The sequence below is a fragment of the Egretta garzetta genome, unplaced genomic scaffold, assembly GCF_000687185.1.
Source record: "Egretta garzetta isolate BGI_Z169 unplaced genomic scaffold, ASM68718v1 scaffold209, whole genome shotgun sequence".
Lineage (NCBI taxonomy): Eukaryota > Metazoa > Chordata > Aves > Pelecaniformes > Ardeidae > Egretta > Egretta garzetta.
In genome coordinates this window covers 3,678,688-3,693,156 of record NW_009260839.1, presented here as the reverse complement: position 1 = coordinate 3,693,156, position 14,469 = coordinate 3,678,688, and the positions used below count along the sequence as shown (strand labels likewise).

At 52.3% G+C, this 14,469-nt stretch overlaps 1 protein-coding gene across 1 annotated transcript in view; it reads right to left on the bottom strand.

Moving 5' to 3' along the window:
• Nucleotides 1–14,248, bottom strand: part of STK10 (serine/threonine kinase 10) — a 42,639-nt gene extending 28,391 nt beyond the window's left edge. The window contains 2 exon segments of the mRNA XM_035902486.1: nucleotides 10,848–11,083; nucleotides 14,191–14,248. Of these exon segments, the coding sequence (XP_035758379.1) occupies nucleotides 10,848–11,083; nucleotides 14,191–14,248 (294 nt within the window).
• Nucleotides 14,249–14,469: the final 221 nt, after the last annotated feature.

Below are 14,469 nucleotides of genomic sequence, written 5' to 3'. Positions count from 1 at the left end.
GCTGCCTCCAGGCTCTCCTGGTGCTGCACAGGGAGATGAGCTGCCCAACATGAACGGTGGGTGGGCAGGATGGTGCAGGACAGATAACAGGGACTTAAAAAATCTCGATGCCCCCAGGCACCGTGTCAGCAGCCCCCACGCTGCCACTGCAGTCACCCTGCAGGCTGGGCTAATCTGCTGAGTCAGCAATGCTGCGAGCCCAAGCCCACCTTTCCTCCCTACACATCCAGGCGATGGACACCACCTCCAAAGCCACCTCATGCAGCAGCCACCAGCTTGCTCAGCCCCACAACAAGCCCCTGCGCAGGGGAGCAAGAGGGGAAAATAAATCCCCTTATGGTGATTTTTACAAAGTTGCTTTTTAGGCTACAGCAAAGAGAGCAGACCCTGCTTTTCTGCAAGGGCATTGCCCAAAGGGGGAAGTCTGGATCCTCCTCCCACAGCCATGAAACCGGTGGCTGGGAGGTGAGAAGGCAGCCGAGGCGGCCCTCCAAGGCAGCACCACCTTGGGCAAAAACCACAAGGCATGTACCACCGCCTGAATTTCAACAGACGGATGCATTGAGTAACAGCCGCTGTCTTTGCAGCTGCAGAGCCCTTCCCCTCTCCATGCCAGCCCCCGCCACTGCCCCTCCAGCGGGGCGCAGGCAGGGGACAGGCAGCAGCTCCCACCAAGCCCCCAGCCCCGCTCATGGGGGTGGCGCGCCGAGCTCCCTGTGCCGTGCCCCCCAAGGGCAAAGGCTTTGGCCACAAAACCCGTTGCCGCCCTTCCGCTGTCAGAAAGGGAGTCGCAGCCTGCGGTGCCTTCCTCCCCTTCCTCTACCCCTGCAGAGCAAACATGTGGGCGGGGGTCCTGGGGCGCTGGTGGCACGTGAGACCTCGCACACACACCCCCCCCAGCAGCACAGGAGGAGCCCACCTTGGGAACAGCACCCCTGTGCGCACCCCCCAACCCACTCAGAACTTTTCCCAGCTTTGGTGGGGGATGGAGTCTGCCTTCCCTGAGCCCCGCGCAGGACCGGGGTTCCCGGAGGCCCCTCGCACAGCCCACACCAGCACCATGGCACCCAGAGCACAGGATGACTCCCCTGGCACTGCAGGCGGCGGGGGGAAGGCAGGAGGGGCAGGAGGGAACGGTCTGCCTGCGACGGGGTATGGAGGAGTCACGGCAAGGCAGGTCTCGCCTCTCAGCATTTGGATCATGCGCTGTGGGCGAGACAGGCTCCTTCCCGAGCCCTGCAGGAGCACTGGGAAGGAGACAGCCCAGATGGTTTCTAGGGCTTTTGGTCTCGACTCAGAGGCAGAGGAGACTGAGCAAGTCCAGGAAAGCATCTTCCTGCAGCCCTCAGTCCTGGTTCTAGAAGAGCAAAAGGTTTCCTGCCCTGTTGCCAGTGATGGTTGTTCATGAGCTGCTGAACGCCAGCTTCTCCATCCAGTTCTTCAGTATCAAAGTCACCCAGCAGCTTGATGGTGGCCGTCCCACACTACTGCTCAGCCCCATAATACACGTGCCATGGAAAATAAAGGACAGAGGCAAGAGCTAGTTCTGCTCTCAAACTCTGCACCTTGCTGTAGCACTGAGAGGACTTGGGACAAGGTCAGGAATATCTGGAGGGTGGGCCAACATCTGCACAAAACCCATGGAGGGAATGCCCCCGGTCCAGAAATGCTGGCTGCAGTGAATACAAAGCAGAGCACAAAGAACATAGACAGCCATTTGCCCAAAAGCCGCTCAGATAAATGACAGATCTGGACCTCAAGCTCAATCCCAAGACCACTCCGTGCCAGAGGCACACAGGCAAAGCCCAGTCCCACGTGTGGAGTGGCCACCTGGGGCACAGATGGCAACCTCCACACATACCCTGACACACCAGCACCACCTCCGCAGCCCGGCTACAGCCTGGACATGCAGGGAGACCAGGTGCTTTCCCCATGAACATCTCTTATCCAGCCCTACTTATCTGTTGGGGCTTCCACCCATATCCAGCACCTCCAAACACCCGAGCGTGGGGTGGAGAACCACCCCCTGTCCCTCCAAGCCCATCACGTCCCCTGGTCTGCTGGGCTGAGCCCATCCTCATGGCTCCAGCAAAAACTCTGGACACGCTTCTACCTCCATGGACTGAGAAAGGGGCTTCAGCTTCTGAGTGACACAAACCCCAGAGGACAGAGCCGTTCCTCGCTGGTGGAAAGAACGCAGCGATATATTTAGGCACAGAAACCGCATTTAGTCATGGTCAAGGGGCATGTCCTTTACTCCGTCTGTTTGACATCTGAACCCAAGTTCTGGTGGTTAATAGCGAAGCTATGCTGTCCTGCTGGCTGCAAGAGGAGGCAAGACGAGCAATGCCGCATCGGCCCTCCCGGAGCGGCTCCCCTCTTCCCCCCATAGCACAGGGGCATGCAGGACCACAGGGGCTCTTTCTGGGGAGAAAATTGTTTTTTAAATACCATTTGGTCAGATCTACTCTCTCCTTTAAAAATCAAGGGCTCTGCTGACTGGTGAAGTTTTGTTTGCAAGTGTGTAAAGTCTCCCCATTATCTTGGTCAGACTGCCCTGCTCCGACTGAAGTTCAAGGATGAAGTTTACATTATGGAGTGGAGGGAGGAGGTGGATCACATTCCTATGCCCGCTTAACTTGGCACTGTCCCAGGCACCCTCCTGCCCAAAGCTTTTCATCCAACACGTGCCAAAGGGCTGGAAGAAAGTGGAGAACAGATTTTGCCAGCGTTGCTCATGAGCCAGATGGGCTGACTCAAAGCAAGGCTGAGCTGCTCCAGCTATTTCCTGGGGGCTGAAGAGAGGGCAAGCCACCACAGCAGGCTGCTACACACCAAGGGCACGCACCGTCCTTCCCGACCTCATTTCCAGAGCCCCACCAGGCCAGCTTGCCACCAACACAAGAGGGGACGAACACCCCAAGAACTACCCAGCACCTGCAAAAGCCACCAGCTCCGCGCTCCCCCCGGCTGCCACTGGCCCTCAGCACACACTGCAGAGGCCATAAAACAATACAGAAGCCACCAGAAACTTCTTTGCTGCCACAGCAGAGCACAAATGTCAACAGCTTGTCTGACATGGCAAGTATGCTGTAGGTGGAAGCAAAATAATTAGCTCTCTGTAAGAGAGTGCTCCAAGCTTGCCAATTTTCCCTTACAGACAAGGCTGCTATTCAAAGACTTTAAATATAATAAACCTTTTCTCCCCCCCCCCTTTTCTGAACAAAATAACATACAGAGAAAAATATTTGAAATTAAAAAAAAAAAAGTCTGTGCCCATAACCAGTGTGGGAAGGAAGATGCAGGGCAGCAAGTGAGGAAACCCAAGGCTTACGGAATTTCATAGTGGGAAAGCTTTATCAAGAACAAAGTCAGATAACGCTGCCTACTCCTCTCGAAATGCAGAGCTCCCTGCTGATCATAGGGAGACTGGGGATGAGTTTTTCACATCTAAGTCATTCTGAGATGACAAAATATTTCCTTGAACTACCCCCTCACAGGCTAGCTGAAATATTCCCACCATTCCTACTGAAATTCTGGCAAGTCAAAACTCCTTTTAGACTAACCAAGTGGTTTTGACATTGCCAAAAGCATCCTTCCCCTTGCTAGAACCACACAGGGCATTTAGTTGCTTTTAACAAGGGCTGTATCTGACCCCTTTAAATTCGCCATCCCAGCTTGCTAACCAGCCTCCCACAGGGGTGAGAATCTAAAAACACCCGTGGCCAGCAAATGCGAACAGCTAGGAGGTGCAGAGCAGAGAGGTCAGCGCGGCTGCGGCCAGGTGAGGGTACCTGGGATGCCGAGCGCCATGGGAAGGTTAAATGCAACACGCAGAGGCTCGTTCAGGAGCTCTCCCTTCAGGGACCAGACATCTACGGGCTCCAAGCTCCCAGCCTCCAGCTCTGCGGAGCAGGGACACAGGAGGAAGGCCAGCGCTCTCGTTTGCTATAGAAACCAGAAAAACACCCAAGGAATGGCTCTTTGCCCAGGCACGGGGCAAAGCCTGTGCTGCTTTGAGGGCTGTGACCAGGATCCCCCTTCTCTCACCAAGTTAATCAGCATTTAGAGGCCACTCAGTTCACCGGGAGCATTTGTTACTGGATGGGCAGCAAAATGCAGAGAGTCCTTTCAAATATGAATAGCTAAAAGGAACAAGTTGCTTCTTCAGTGGGAAGATTCACCAACCTCAAGCACCCCATGTTTGTGCCAGCATCTAAAACAGATGATGCATTTCAGAAGGGCAGAGCTCGCTGTGAGAGCTGGAGTTTGACCCAGGAGTTTGTCTTTTATTAACAGGCAGCAGTTCCAATGCAGCCTCAAAGCCTCGCCTGGCCAGGAGGATGACTTGGTGAAGGGGTGGCAAAGGAATTTACAAGTTTTCCACTCCTTGCCCGGCATCGCCCTAGAAACAATTATTTGTTCTGATCATCCCCAAATTCACAACACAAGGTGCCTGGATCCATCACAGGATGAGAGCATGGCTATTTAACTGTTTCAGTGGGGGCTCTGAAGTCAATGGAAACCACCCCAAGCCATAAGGTCTGCAAAAGGCCATCCCTCCCTCCCAAATAACAATTGCCAGGCTATATCTGAAATAAAATAAGTCTAAAACTGCAATCTATCACTCATTCCAGGGCACAGGCTGAAGCTAGGTTTCAAGGTACTGTCTCCTACACACAGAGAGTTCATAAATATTAATTTATATGCAAACATTGTTCCTCAGCATTTCCCTGGGTAAGCCAGCCAAATGGGAACGTGGCTTAGTGTGGTTCATTTCTAAACAAAGTTTTAAAGAGCTTTGAAAACTGATTTGCCTATAGGCTTCTTGTCTGCTGCTTTCTTTTCATAAAACTGTGGCCTTATGGTTATAACCTTGGACTGGGATTCAGCACACAAGACTTATTCCCAAGTACCGTTTACCTGCTGGGTAAACTTTAGGCAAATTCTTGTCTGTGCCTCAGCTCCCCCTTCTAATAAGCAGGATAATGACATCAGGTCTCTTTATAAAAGCATTCCACGGTGCATAGATGACAAGGGTATGTAATCACAAGGCATTATTAGTGCTTCAATAACCTTTTCTTGCAATGTTATCGTGTATAAAGGATGGCAGACAAAGACTTCCATTCTAGTTTGCGTTGTCATGTTGCTACCTGTAGAAGTGCTCTTGAACTTGGCTGGGCTACGGCAATTTGCCTGCTGCATAAGTCATTCTGGATGGTTGATCAAAATCACTCGATTTCCATCCCTGCTTTAAGGGAAAGCCCCAGTTTTACCCACAACAGGATTTCCAGTGACTTGCCAGGAGCCTGAATGCTAAAGCTCACGTTCACAAGATGGAGCAGATACGTTGGTCCCATGCAGCCCTCCGCCTGGCTTTACAGCAGAGGGGAGGGCAGAAGACTTAGACCTCTGTGTCTTTGGGAAAGGCAGTAAACAACCTGGATAAGGGCGAGGCAGAGAGAAGCCTTACTGCTTCGCAGGCAGACCATAGGCGGCAGGGAGGATGGCACCCAGACACCCGCTCCGCAGCATCCCAGCCGGCAAAGACACAGTGCCAAGGTCGGAGCAGAAATGATGCCCCACTCGGGTCAGTTATGCTTCTCTGAACAGCAAATTGCTTGACCCCGGAAACCCAGGGAAGCATCAAAAAACCACTGGGCTACATCGCTTTTTTCAGTTTCCAGCCTCAGCCAAGATGATGTGCATGCAGCTGACTCTAAGGACAGGGAGGGGATGCAGCAACAACCCCGCCACACTCCCAGCCTCCTGGGGCACAGCGATGCCCCATCCTGATGCGTGCAGATGTCTGCCCACATCTGCTCCTCGCCTACCCACCCTGCAGAAGTTACTGGGGTTGTTTTCCAGTTCTGCCCAAATTCTGGACTGGTAGGAATTTAGAACCAGTCCAGCAAAACCACCCCCATGCCGGCTTGCCCAGCGGGGCTTATCCTGCAGCAGCTCATGGGTACCAGAGCATGGTCCTGCTGGCAGCGCAGCGCTGGGGGCTCTCGGGGTGTAGCCAAACCTGGCGTGGATTTAAGTTTCAGCAGTTAGGGGAAAGGAGGAAGAGAAAGGAAAAGCTTGCTCCTCTAGGAGTTTGGCCAGCTGCTTAACTAAAGTTTGCAGGTTTGGGATTGCTTTGTTTTTCCAGGTCTCTCCTCCGATACGCTCCAACACTATGCACAGTTCAATGCTCGCAAGCTGCGAACAACTGCCCAAGCGCTTTGCGGGGACGTTTGGTACAAAGCTTCAGGAGCACAAGGCCAAGGAGGAAGGGCCAGTTTAGACTGCAATTCTCCTGCCAAGTGCAATTTTAAAGGCACACGAATAGCCCTCAGATTCCTTGGGGACGGATGACTGAGAAGCCTGGAGAGCCCAATCTGGTACAGCACTCGTGACGGGGTCCCCTGTGGGTATCCAGCCAGCGCTCAGGCTGCTCACCCTGCAAGACATCCCTGCAAGTGGCAATAGCCTCCCTTTGCTAAGGAAAACCTTAGGGAATCTGATACTGTTATCAGCTTTCTTTTTTGTTTGTTTTAAACAAAAGGTACTTCCAACATAGGAGAATTAAAAGCTGCAGATGCTTTACATAGCCCAGAAGTCTTGTGCACGGGATAATGAACGTTTCTTTACGATACAGGATTTTCAAGAATGCCCAAATCTCCAGTCAACATCCATATCAAAGGGGTAGCAATCCAAAAAGTCCCTGGCTAAACAGGTCAGGGCCTGCCTACAGAAAATGCAAAATGCTTTTTTAAGGGAAGTACAAAGAGTAGCTACAAAGCTGGTGTCTCTCTGCAAGCTATACGAGTTACATACTCACACAGCGGGCCAGTAACAAGAAACTCTAAGCTGATTAAATTAACCATCCCCAAAATGCTCCAGCAAGGCAGGGTTACCTGCACGGTACAGCAATTTTTGCTTTGATCTCCAGGAAACATCTGTTTATTCAAAAGCCCATTTGCTATAGCAACCACGGTTTATAGAAAAGGAGGGAGGGGGAAGTGAATTCCCTGGTGGTTCGCTAGAAAAGTTGTACCACCACTGCGGTTAAATACCTGGGGCCAAATGACATTTCAACTCATTTCCAAAGAATCCTACTGCCTCGATGCTGGAGCATCTCGACAGGTTCCTGCAGGAGGGAGCCCAGGTCTCCTGCCAGAGCAGCGGCCACGATGTGATGGGTTGTCCAGCAGAGACACCCACTGTCCCCTGGGAGCAGAGATCACCTGCAGGAGAGATCCAAATGAGATTTGCCTCCCTGGCCATCTTATCGCTCCTCTGCCTGCGAGGGGAGACACTCAGAAGCAGCAGAGATATGCAGAAGCATGAGTTCAAAAGTTCCTCCCTTCCTTTGAGGTCTCAGTCTTTTTCTGCTGTTTTGAAAGGGGGGAAACAAACCCCAACCACATAGCCCTCAAGAGGGACACAACACACAGGGTCTGTTGTTTTTCTTTCCCACATACTAATAATTATCAGTGCAAATTCAGCACCAATTGCCAGCATTCAAAACCCATACCTTAGTCCCATTCCTCAGTCACAAAACAGCTTTAAAAAGTCTGTTTTTAAAGTTGCATGTATATTGGGTGAGGGGGGTTTGCCTTTATGTTTCCAAGTCCTACATCACACTTCTGAAAAAAAAAAAAAGAGACTTTAAAATGTGGCCCAGCCACAAGGACTCAAACCAGACTTTTTTTTTCTTTTTTTTTTTTAATAGCATGAGATTCTCAGCTTTCATTTGGTGCCCCCGTTTCCAGCAGCTGGGATTTATGCAAAAGAACATCAAATGCCACAGGGCTTATAATAAAAATAAAACAAAATCATGAAAGCTCCCACCACTGCAGTTTTGCAAGCCTTCCTGGGCTGTTTTCAACTGGCACATGAATGCTCGGGCCTCTGCCATGAGCAAAGAAAAGTATATGGGGGGAGGAAACAGAAGAAGATAGCTGGTGAGGGCACAGCATCTCTGCAGTGTATTTATATGCCAAGGAAGTTCGTGCTGGATGCTGCCATCACACCAGTTACATTCCTGGGGACCCAGTGGGGTCCTCCAAGCCCTTGCCTCTGGCTCGCAGCGGGCTTCTGCTCTGCCACGCACGAGAACCGGGGTTCTCCTCCTTCAGCTTGACGCCGATCAGGCAAGAGGAATTTGCTGGTCTACGCTTTCACTTCAGTACTATGGATTTCAAAGCAGCTGCTGTAGCATAAGCACAAAAAGGTTTTTTGCTTCATAAATATTGCACGTCACCTTCTGGTTCCTGAAGCGCAAAGCCAAACCCTGGCGGAGAGGAGCCACGAGGACCTAACGCAGCTCGGAGGCACAAGGAAGCCTCTGCAGCAGCAGCCACCCCCAAAGACCAGGTTTCCTCACATATTTTCCTTGTTAGTTCAAGAGCCGGAGAACAGTCAACAGACCGATTTAGCAAGAGCTCTTCTCAGCTCTGAGCCCCTCTCGGCACCGTTGGCCGAGCCTGCTTGCAGCACAGACTGAGCCGTAAATTATTCAGAGCCAGAGAGCTCCTGCCATCCAGGAGGCTGGGTGCGCCCGAGCCCCTTGCCAGCCTGTCTGCATGCTCCCACTCCTGCCCCTTGCTCACTTTGAACGTTGGCTTTCCACGTCGGGCTGCGAGGACAAGGAAACCAGAGGGGATCGCCGACCAGGCACGCACCCGCAGCAGTTCTACCCAACGCCTGAGCCACCTGGAGCTAACAGCGGAGTCCAAGCACCCATCGTGCAAATGGACCATTTGCAAATGGTCCAGGAAAATTCTGGCTAAAATAACCAGACAGACAGAAACGGGGGTGGGATATGGACAAGACAGTGAAAGCTGGTGTTTATATTTGGATGCAAATTTTCCCCAGCAGCACTGGTGACTGAGAAGCGGAAGCCTTTGCCTTTAGGGCAAACCTGGTAGCAACTAGAAGCCTTCCAGAAGTATAACAGCCTGGCTTATTTACTTCCCTCAAAGCCAGTAAAACACTACAGCATTAATAAGAACAGCCTGAGCAATGAAATGCAAATGCCACTCAAATAATTAAATAAAGAGAGTGATCCTCCTCCCAAAAGAACAGACAGGGCTGTAACGTCTGCCCTCACGGGGAAGTCTTCTACAGGAGGCTCTTGTTCCAGTAGCTTCGAAGAGGCTGTTTAATTTTAGTAGGTCGGCAAGCATATGACATTACAAAGCCCTTCACAGACAAAAGCAGAGCCGAGCTTGCAGGGAGGAGGTGGAAGAGGAAAGGGGAGGGGGCTGGCATTTTAGAGAGAACGAGCAAGGCCAACGTATAAAATTCAGGCAGACCTGGGAGGTAAAAACAGCAGAACAGGGTGGAATATAAACCGGCCCCATCTCTCACCCAAGCTTGGTATATGTTTGCCTTTTTAATTTTGCCGAGATTAGTTTTGCTGCAGTTGCAATCTGTCCAAATCCCAAGTCCCCTCCTAGGAGTTCGCCTTTCACTTCCTTAGAAGGGTACATATTGACTTTGTTCTTTAACGCGCCCAGGGCTCAGCATCACGATTAGCAGCCACACCAAGTCCCTGGACAACTTGCAGCCCAGCTCCCTCAAAGCAAAAAGATGCACAGAAGGCAGCGCTCAGGGCTGGGTGCTGCGGAGCGGGGTGTCACGGGGAAGCTGGGGGCTTTACCAATGGATTTTTAAATAAGAAGGGACACTGACCCATGCTGACATTGCAAGAGGTGCTCGCTGAATAAGCACACGTTGCCCAGTAAAACAGTACCTCTCCAGCACAGCTTAACCGAGGCATGAACTAGACGTGGGTTGCGTTATTCCAGCGACAGCCCCGCGGCTCAGCCCGCGCTCCGGCCTCAGCTCCCCTCGGCAGGGACCGATGGCTCTGACAGCTCAGCTCACACAAGCGCAAGTCTCAAAAGCTGAGATCTCTTTTTTTTTTAAACTCTAGTGAGTTTGCCCTGGGAGGGCACAAAGGTATCTGAAGCATCAAAGAGAGGAAGGAAAAGTAACAGAGCTGCTGAACGCACCCTTTGACACTCCCTTGACGGGTAGTTACGAGGAAGAGCTGATGAACTGGCCAAGAAGATGGGTTTGACAATCTTCATATTCACCTGGTTTTCACTGTCTTGACACACTTGCATGCACACAGTTATTCAAGTCTAGCACAGGGCAAGCATACAAGGGTTCATGTCCTCACCCGCTCCAGCCCCCTGCACCTTCCCCATGGCAGCACACAGAAAGGTGCCTTTCACGCTCACCTTCCTCTGCTGCCAGGGACTCAAAGAAAACAGCAGGCAGGAAAAAAAATATATATATATACACACACCTGCCAGGCTAGGGGAAAGTGATGCAGGAACCTGCTGTTCCAGCCACAGCACAACTAGCCGTTGCATTAACCTGCTGGATTGCATTTTATGTCCCTGTGCCTCCACAGCCATGGGAAATGGAGCTCTTGCTATCAGTCGCCTCTGCATTACAGATGCTGAGTCAGAAATAAGGTGCAAATCAAAAAATCAGGGTTTCCCTTCCATCTGATCTTTCAAAAGAGGGACCGAGGTGGTGGAAGAGATGCCCTTATCGATGCTGCATTCTCTACCTTTGCAAGCTCCAAATGGTGAAAAAAAATCCAACTCCGGTTTTCACTTGGCAGTGAAGATCTCTTGATCATCCCCTGGCTATTTATAAGCAGCTTTAGTTAGAAGACAGTTTGCTCATCAAAGAAAGGGGGGAAAATCCAGGCACTGCTCAGGCAGCGAGTCGAGCACAGCCTGTGAGCAATTTCTAACTCACACCGATCGGAGCCGTTTCCTCCCTGCAGAGCGCGAAAGGTGCAGCTGTAGAGGTCACACACAGCAACAGCCTCTTACCCACAGCTTGCCATCCCAGTAAAACGCTCCCAGCAGCTTGACAATGTGCCGATGATCGCAGGTCGCCAGGATTTCAATCTCCACCATGTAATCCTCCAGTTCATCTTCGCTCTTCGTTTCAATGACTTTGGCAGCTGCTAACGCACCGGTTTCCTTATTCTTAGCCTGCAAGACAAAACCAGCGTGAGTACAAAGGCGAGGGGGGCCAGGAGCACATGGTACGCGTGCAATTCCCGCTCCTCCAGTTCACCCTCTTAGTACCAGCCACAACCCAAGCATGGAAACTTGCAGATGCATTTCTGCTTCCTGAACCTGCCCGTAGCTTCGCAGAGGGGACAAATGCTGCATCAGGGCCAAAGCATCCTCCTTCCTCCCTCCAGGCTCTAATGCCCACACCACTTTCAGAGGCTTCTAGAGAAGGAGATGCATCCTATTGCTTGTAGCATGAAAAGAAAGATGACAGAGGCAAGAAAACCTCAACATACAGAGGCTCTCTGATAATAGCATAGGTGATAGCTCCATTTACTACAATTACTGAGTAGACAGGCAATCCAACCAAATTCACAGTACAGCTGTGAGCCATCTCCACCCTGAACACCCCTACGCTCCCCCTCCTCACCAGGACCCTTGCCAAGGCAGTTTTCATAACACATGAGGGAGACACAGGGATCGCCTCCTTGGCAGGTAAAGCAACAAGAAGGGTGCGTTTTGATTTCCCAGGGCTGGCCAGTATTCCTGGTGTTGCACATTAGTGAGCTCTTTAGACCACAGTAAGAAAAATACTACACGTGTTCTCCCAGCTGCCCCCTCCATTTTATACATAGCCACTTTATCCAGCTTATTCACCGAATAACTAGAAAACCATCAAAACCTCTTTGTCCCAGTGGTTGGGAAACTTTTGCTGACTTTCCCTCCCCATGCCTCACAGCAACACAGGAGCATACCCTGGGGTTAGCAGCTTGCTGACCTCCTGCCCCCCAAATCCCCTTCCCCAAGCAGCTCTCGCTGCCTAGGAAGGGGTCACCGATAGCTGCACAGGGGCTGCTCTGCTTGTAGGTACCCCACACCAGCAAGAGGCTATTAATGCTGGACTGGAAGCATTTGCAGATACATTTCTTGTCACCCCACTCCTCTTGTGCCCCCATCACACATGGGGAAAAGGCAGCTGATGAAAGGCTTGGCTAAAAGCAAGCCTCGGTAAGCAGGCGGTGCCAGGCGAGGCTCGGTGCCGCTCCCACGGAGGACCATTTCAGCATCACCCACCCAGCACTGCCCACTGGCTTCTCCCAGAGCTGCCAGGGCAAGTTTGCATTTTGCAAATGTGATTTGCACAAATTGTTGCAAAAATTAGAAGCTGGCAGCAAAGCACCAAAAGGGCGTTTGTGAGACAGTCTGCACGCCGGGCTGCTTCACTGGGAGATGTGTCACACACTGGGAGAGGGGGCGAGACGGGAGCTGTTGACTCAGGAGCTCCCCAGCATTCCCAGAAGTGCATTGAATCAGCAGATGAAGGACTGAAGAAATCCCTGTGGCTCACCCGCTCTGCTCCCCGCTGAGACAGGAGAGCCCCCACCGCACGATTCCAGTCCGTTACCCATTTTCCTTCCATCACACCCGCTCCGGGCTGCCTCTCCCCCAGGGGAGAAAGTCCCACTGTGGAAGTTATCACCCGAGGAGGTGGGCAAGCTCTGGTTGTGACCTTTCTTACTGCTCTGCAGTTTACATATCCGTGTTTGGAAAACCTATGCAGGAGCTTACAGGAGGATTAATTCCCAGTATAAACACCGCAAGCCCCACTGAACAGTTTTATATAGCTTTGGTGATACTGTGTACCAAGGAACTGAGTCTCAAGGAACAGGCTGGGGAGAGGGGGAAGGAATAAGGGGAAAACCATACAATGGAGGGAGGAAAATAAGGGACCCCTGAGTCTCTGCTGGGTTTTGAAGACTTGCTGCCTTCACGTGAGTTGGCATGGACAGCTGTGTCTTTACCACTGGGGACAAATGCATTTCCACCTGGGCTTACTGTCCGAATGCAAGACAGTGGCTTGTGCTGGTTTCAGAAGAAACAAAGGGGTTTCTTCTGCTCAGGTTGTTTCTCACCAAGTTGCCACCAGATGCCTAGAGAAGGGCACGCAGAGCGGGGCAGGGGGAGATGCAGAGCAGAGCAAGCACGGGGAAAAGCACAGCGCTTCCGAATCGGAGCAAGAAGTAAGTGCCCCACTGTGTTTGCTCTGCACTTATGGCGTTGGGAGAGGTCCAAGGAGGGGAAGTAAATATTGTGAGAAGAGGTGGGGCTTCCCTTGGAGGTCAGCCATCGCACGCTTCCCACCAGCAGAATCCTGGCCAGCTCAGCCCTTCCAGGATGCTGGGGCCCTGCAGGCACCTGAAAAAACCCAGGAGCAGAGCATGCCCCAGTTCCCCATGGCATCGTCTCCCACCGAGAGGTCTGAACCAACCCACCCTCACCCCCAAGCCTCGGGGGACCCCCCCCAGCAGCCAGGCTGCCACTTCTCATCCCCTCCCAGGCTTGCTAAGGCATGCAGGGCTGCTGGATGCTCAGGTGGAGGACATGGGTTTGCAAACCGGGCTGCAAGCTGTGGGTGGGGGAGCGACCGCAGCCCATGTGTTCACTGTGGCAGCCTGACCTCATTCATCGTTACTCCTACAACTGGTGGGTGAGCGACCCAGCAACCCCCAGCGATCGCTTCCTTTCCAGATACAAGCCTGTGCACACCCTGCCTGACGTTCAGTCTTTAAAGATGCCCATAAAAGCATTAGCTGCTGCCTTTCTCCACCACTTTGAACTGTCCCAAATGAGAGCATTTACCCAGACATCTCCATTTCCTCGCCCATTCTAGCAGGGGACGCAGCCCTGGGGATCCCGTGAGCTGCGTGAGGTGGGCTTCCACCCCAAAGGGAGAGGAGCACTGCACTGTCCCACGTCCCCCCAGACCAGCCAACACAGGGAGGTCACAACACTTGGTCACACCAGCAGAAGCAAGACCACCACCTCCAAGGAGAAGCCAGCTCAGGACATCACAAATTCACGATGCAAGAACATGAGCTTTTGAAACAGCAAGCTCAGGTGGGTAGGGATGCCCCAGGGATGGTGTGGGCATGAACCCTGTACTTTCCTTAGCCCTGTGATAATGTCACCGCTACAAATGAGCGCACTCATGGCACTTCCCAGAAAGGACCAAAATGCTCCACAGCCCCGTGGGATGGCAGAAGCAGCTGAAAGAGGAAGGGGACCTGAGATCACAAGGTCAGTAGGAGGTTTTGGAAATTAATCTCCTCCGGCATGGCCCAGTGTAGTGTGGAGAGATGACTGGTTGCCCCACACAGCTGCCTCTGAGAGGACCACCACTCGTACAGCTCATCCCCTCCCGAGTTGCCCATGGCCCCTGGGAGCCCAAACCCAGGCTGTAGTGTTTCTACCACACAGGATGGAGGGAGATGCACATTGGCAGGCGTGGGCACCCCAGAACCGAGCTCAGCAAGACACGTTTGTCATCGCAGGAGCTTCGGAAATCCAAGGCGCTTCCGCCCATTTCTCCACCTTCCCTTTCTCTCCATTGGCTTCTCCAGCCCTGACACCAGGCTGCAGCCCCATTCCCGGC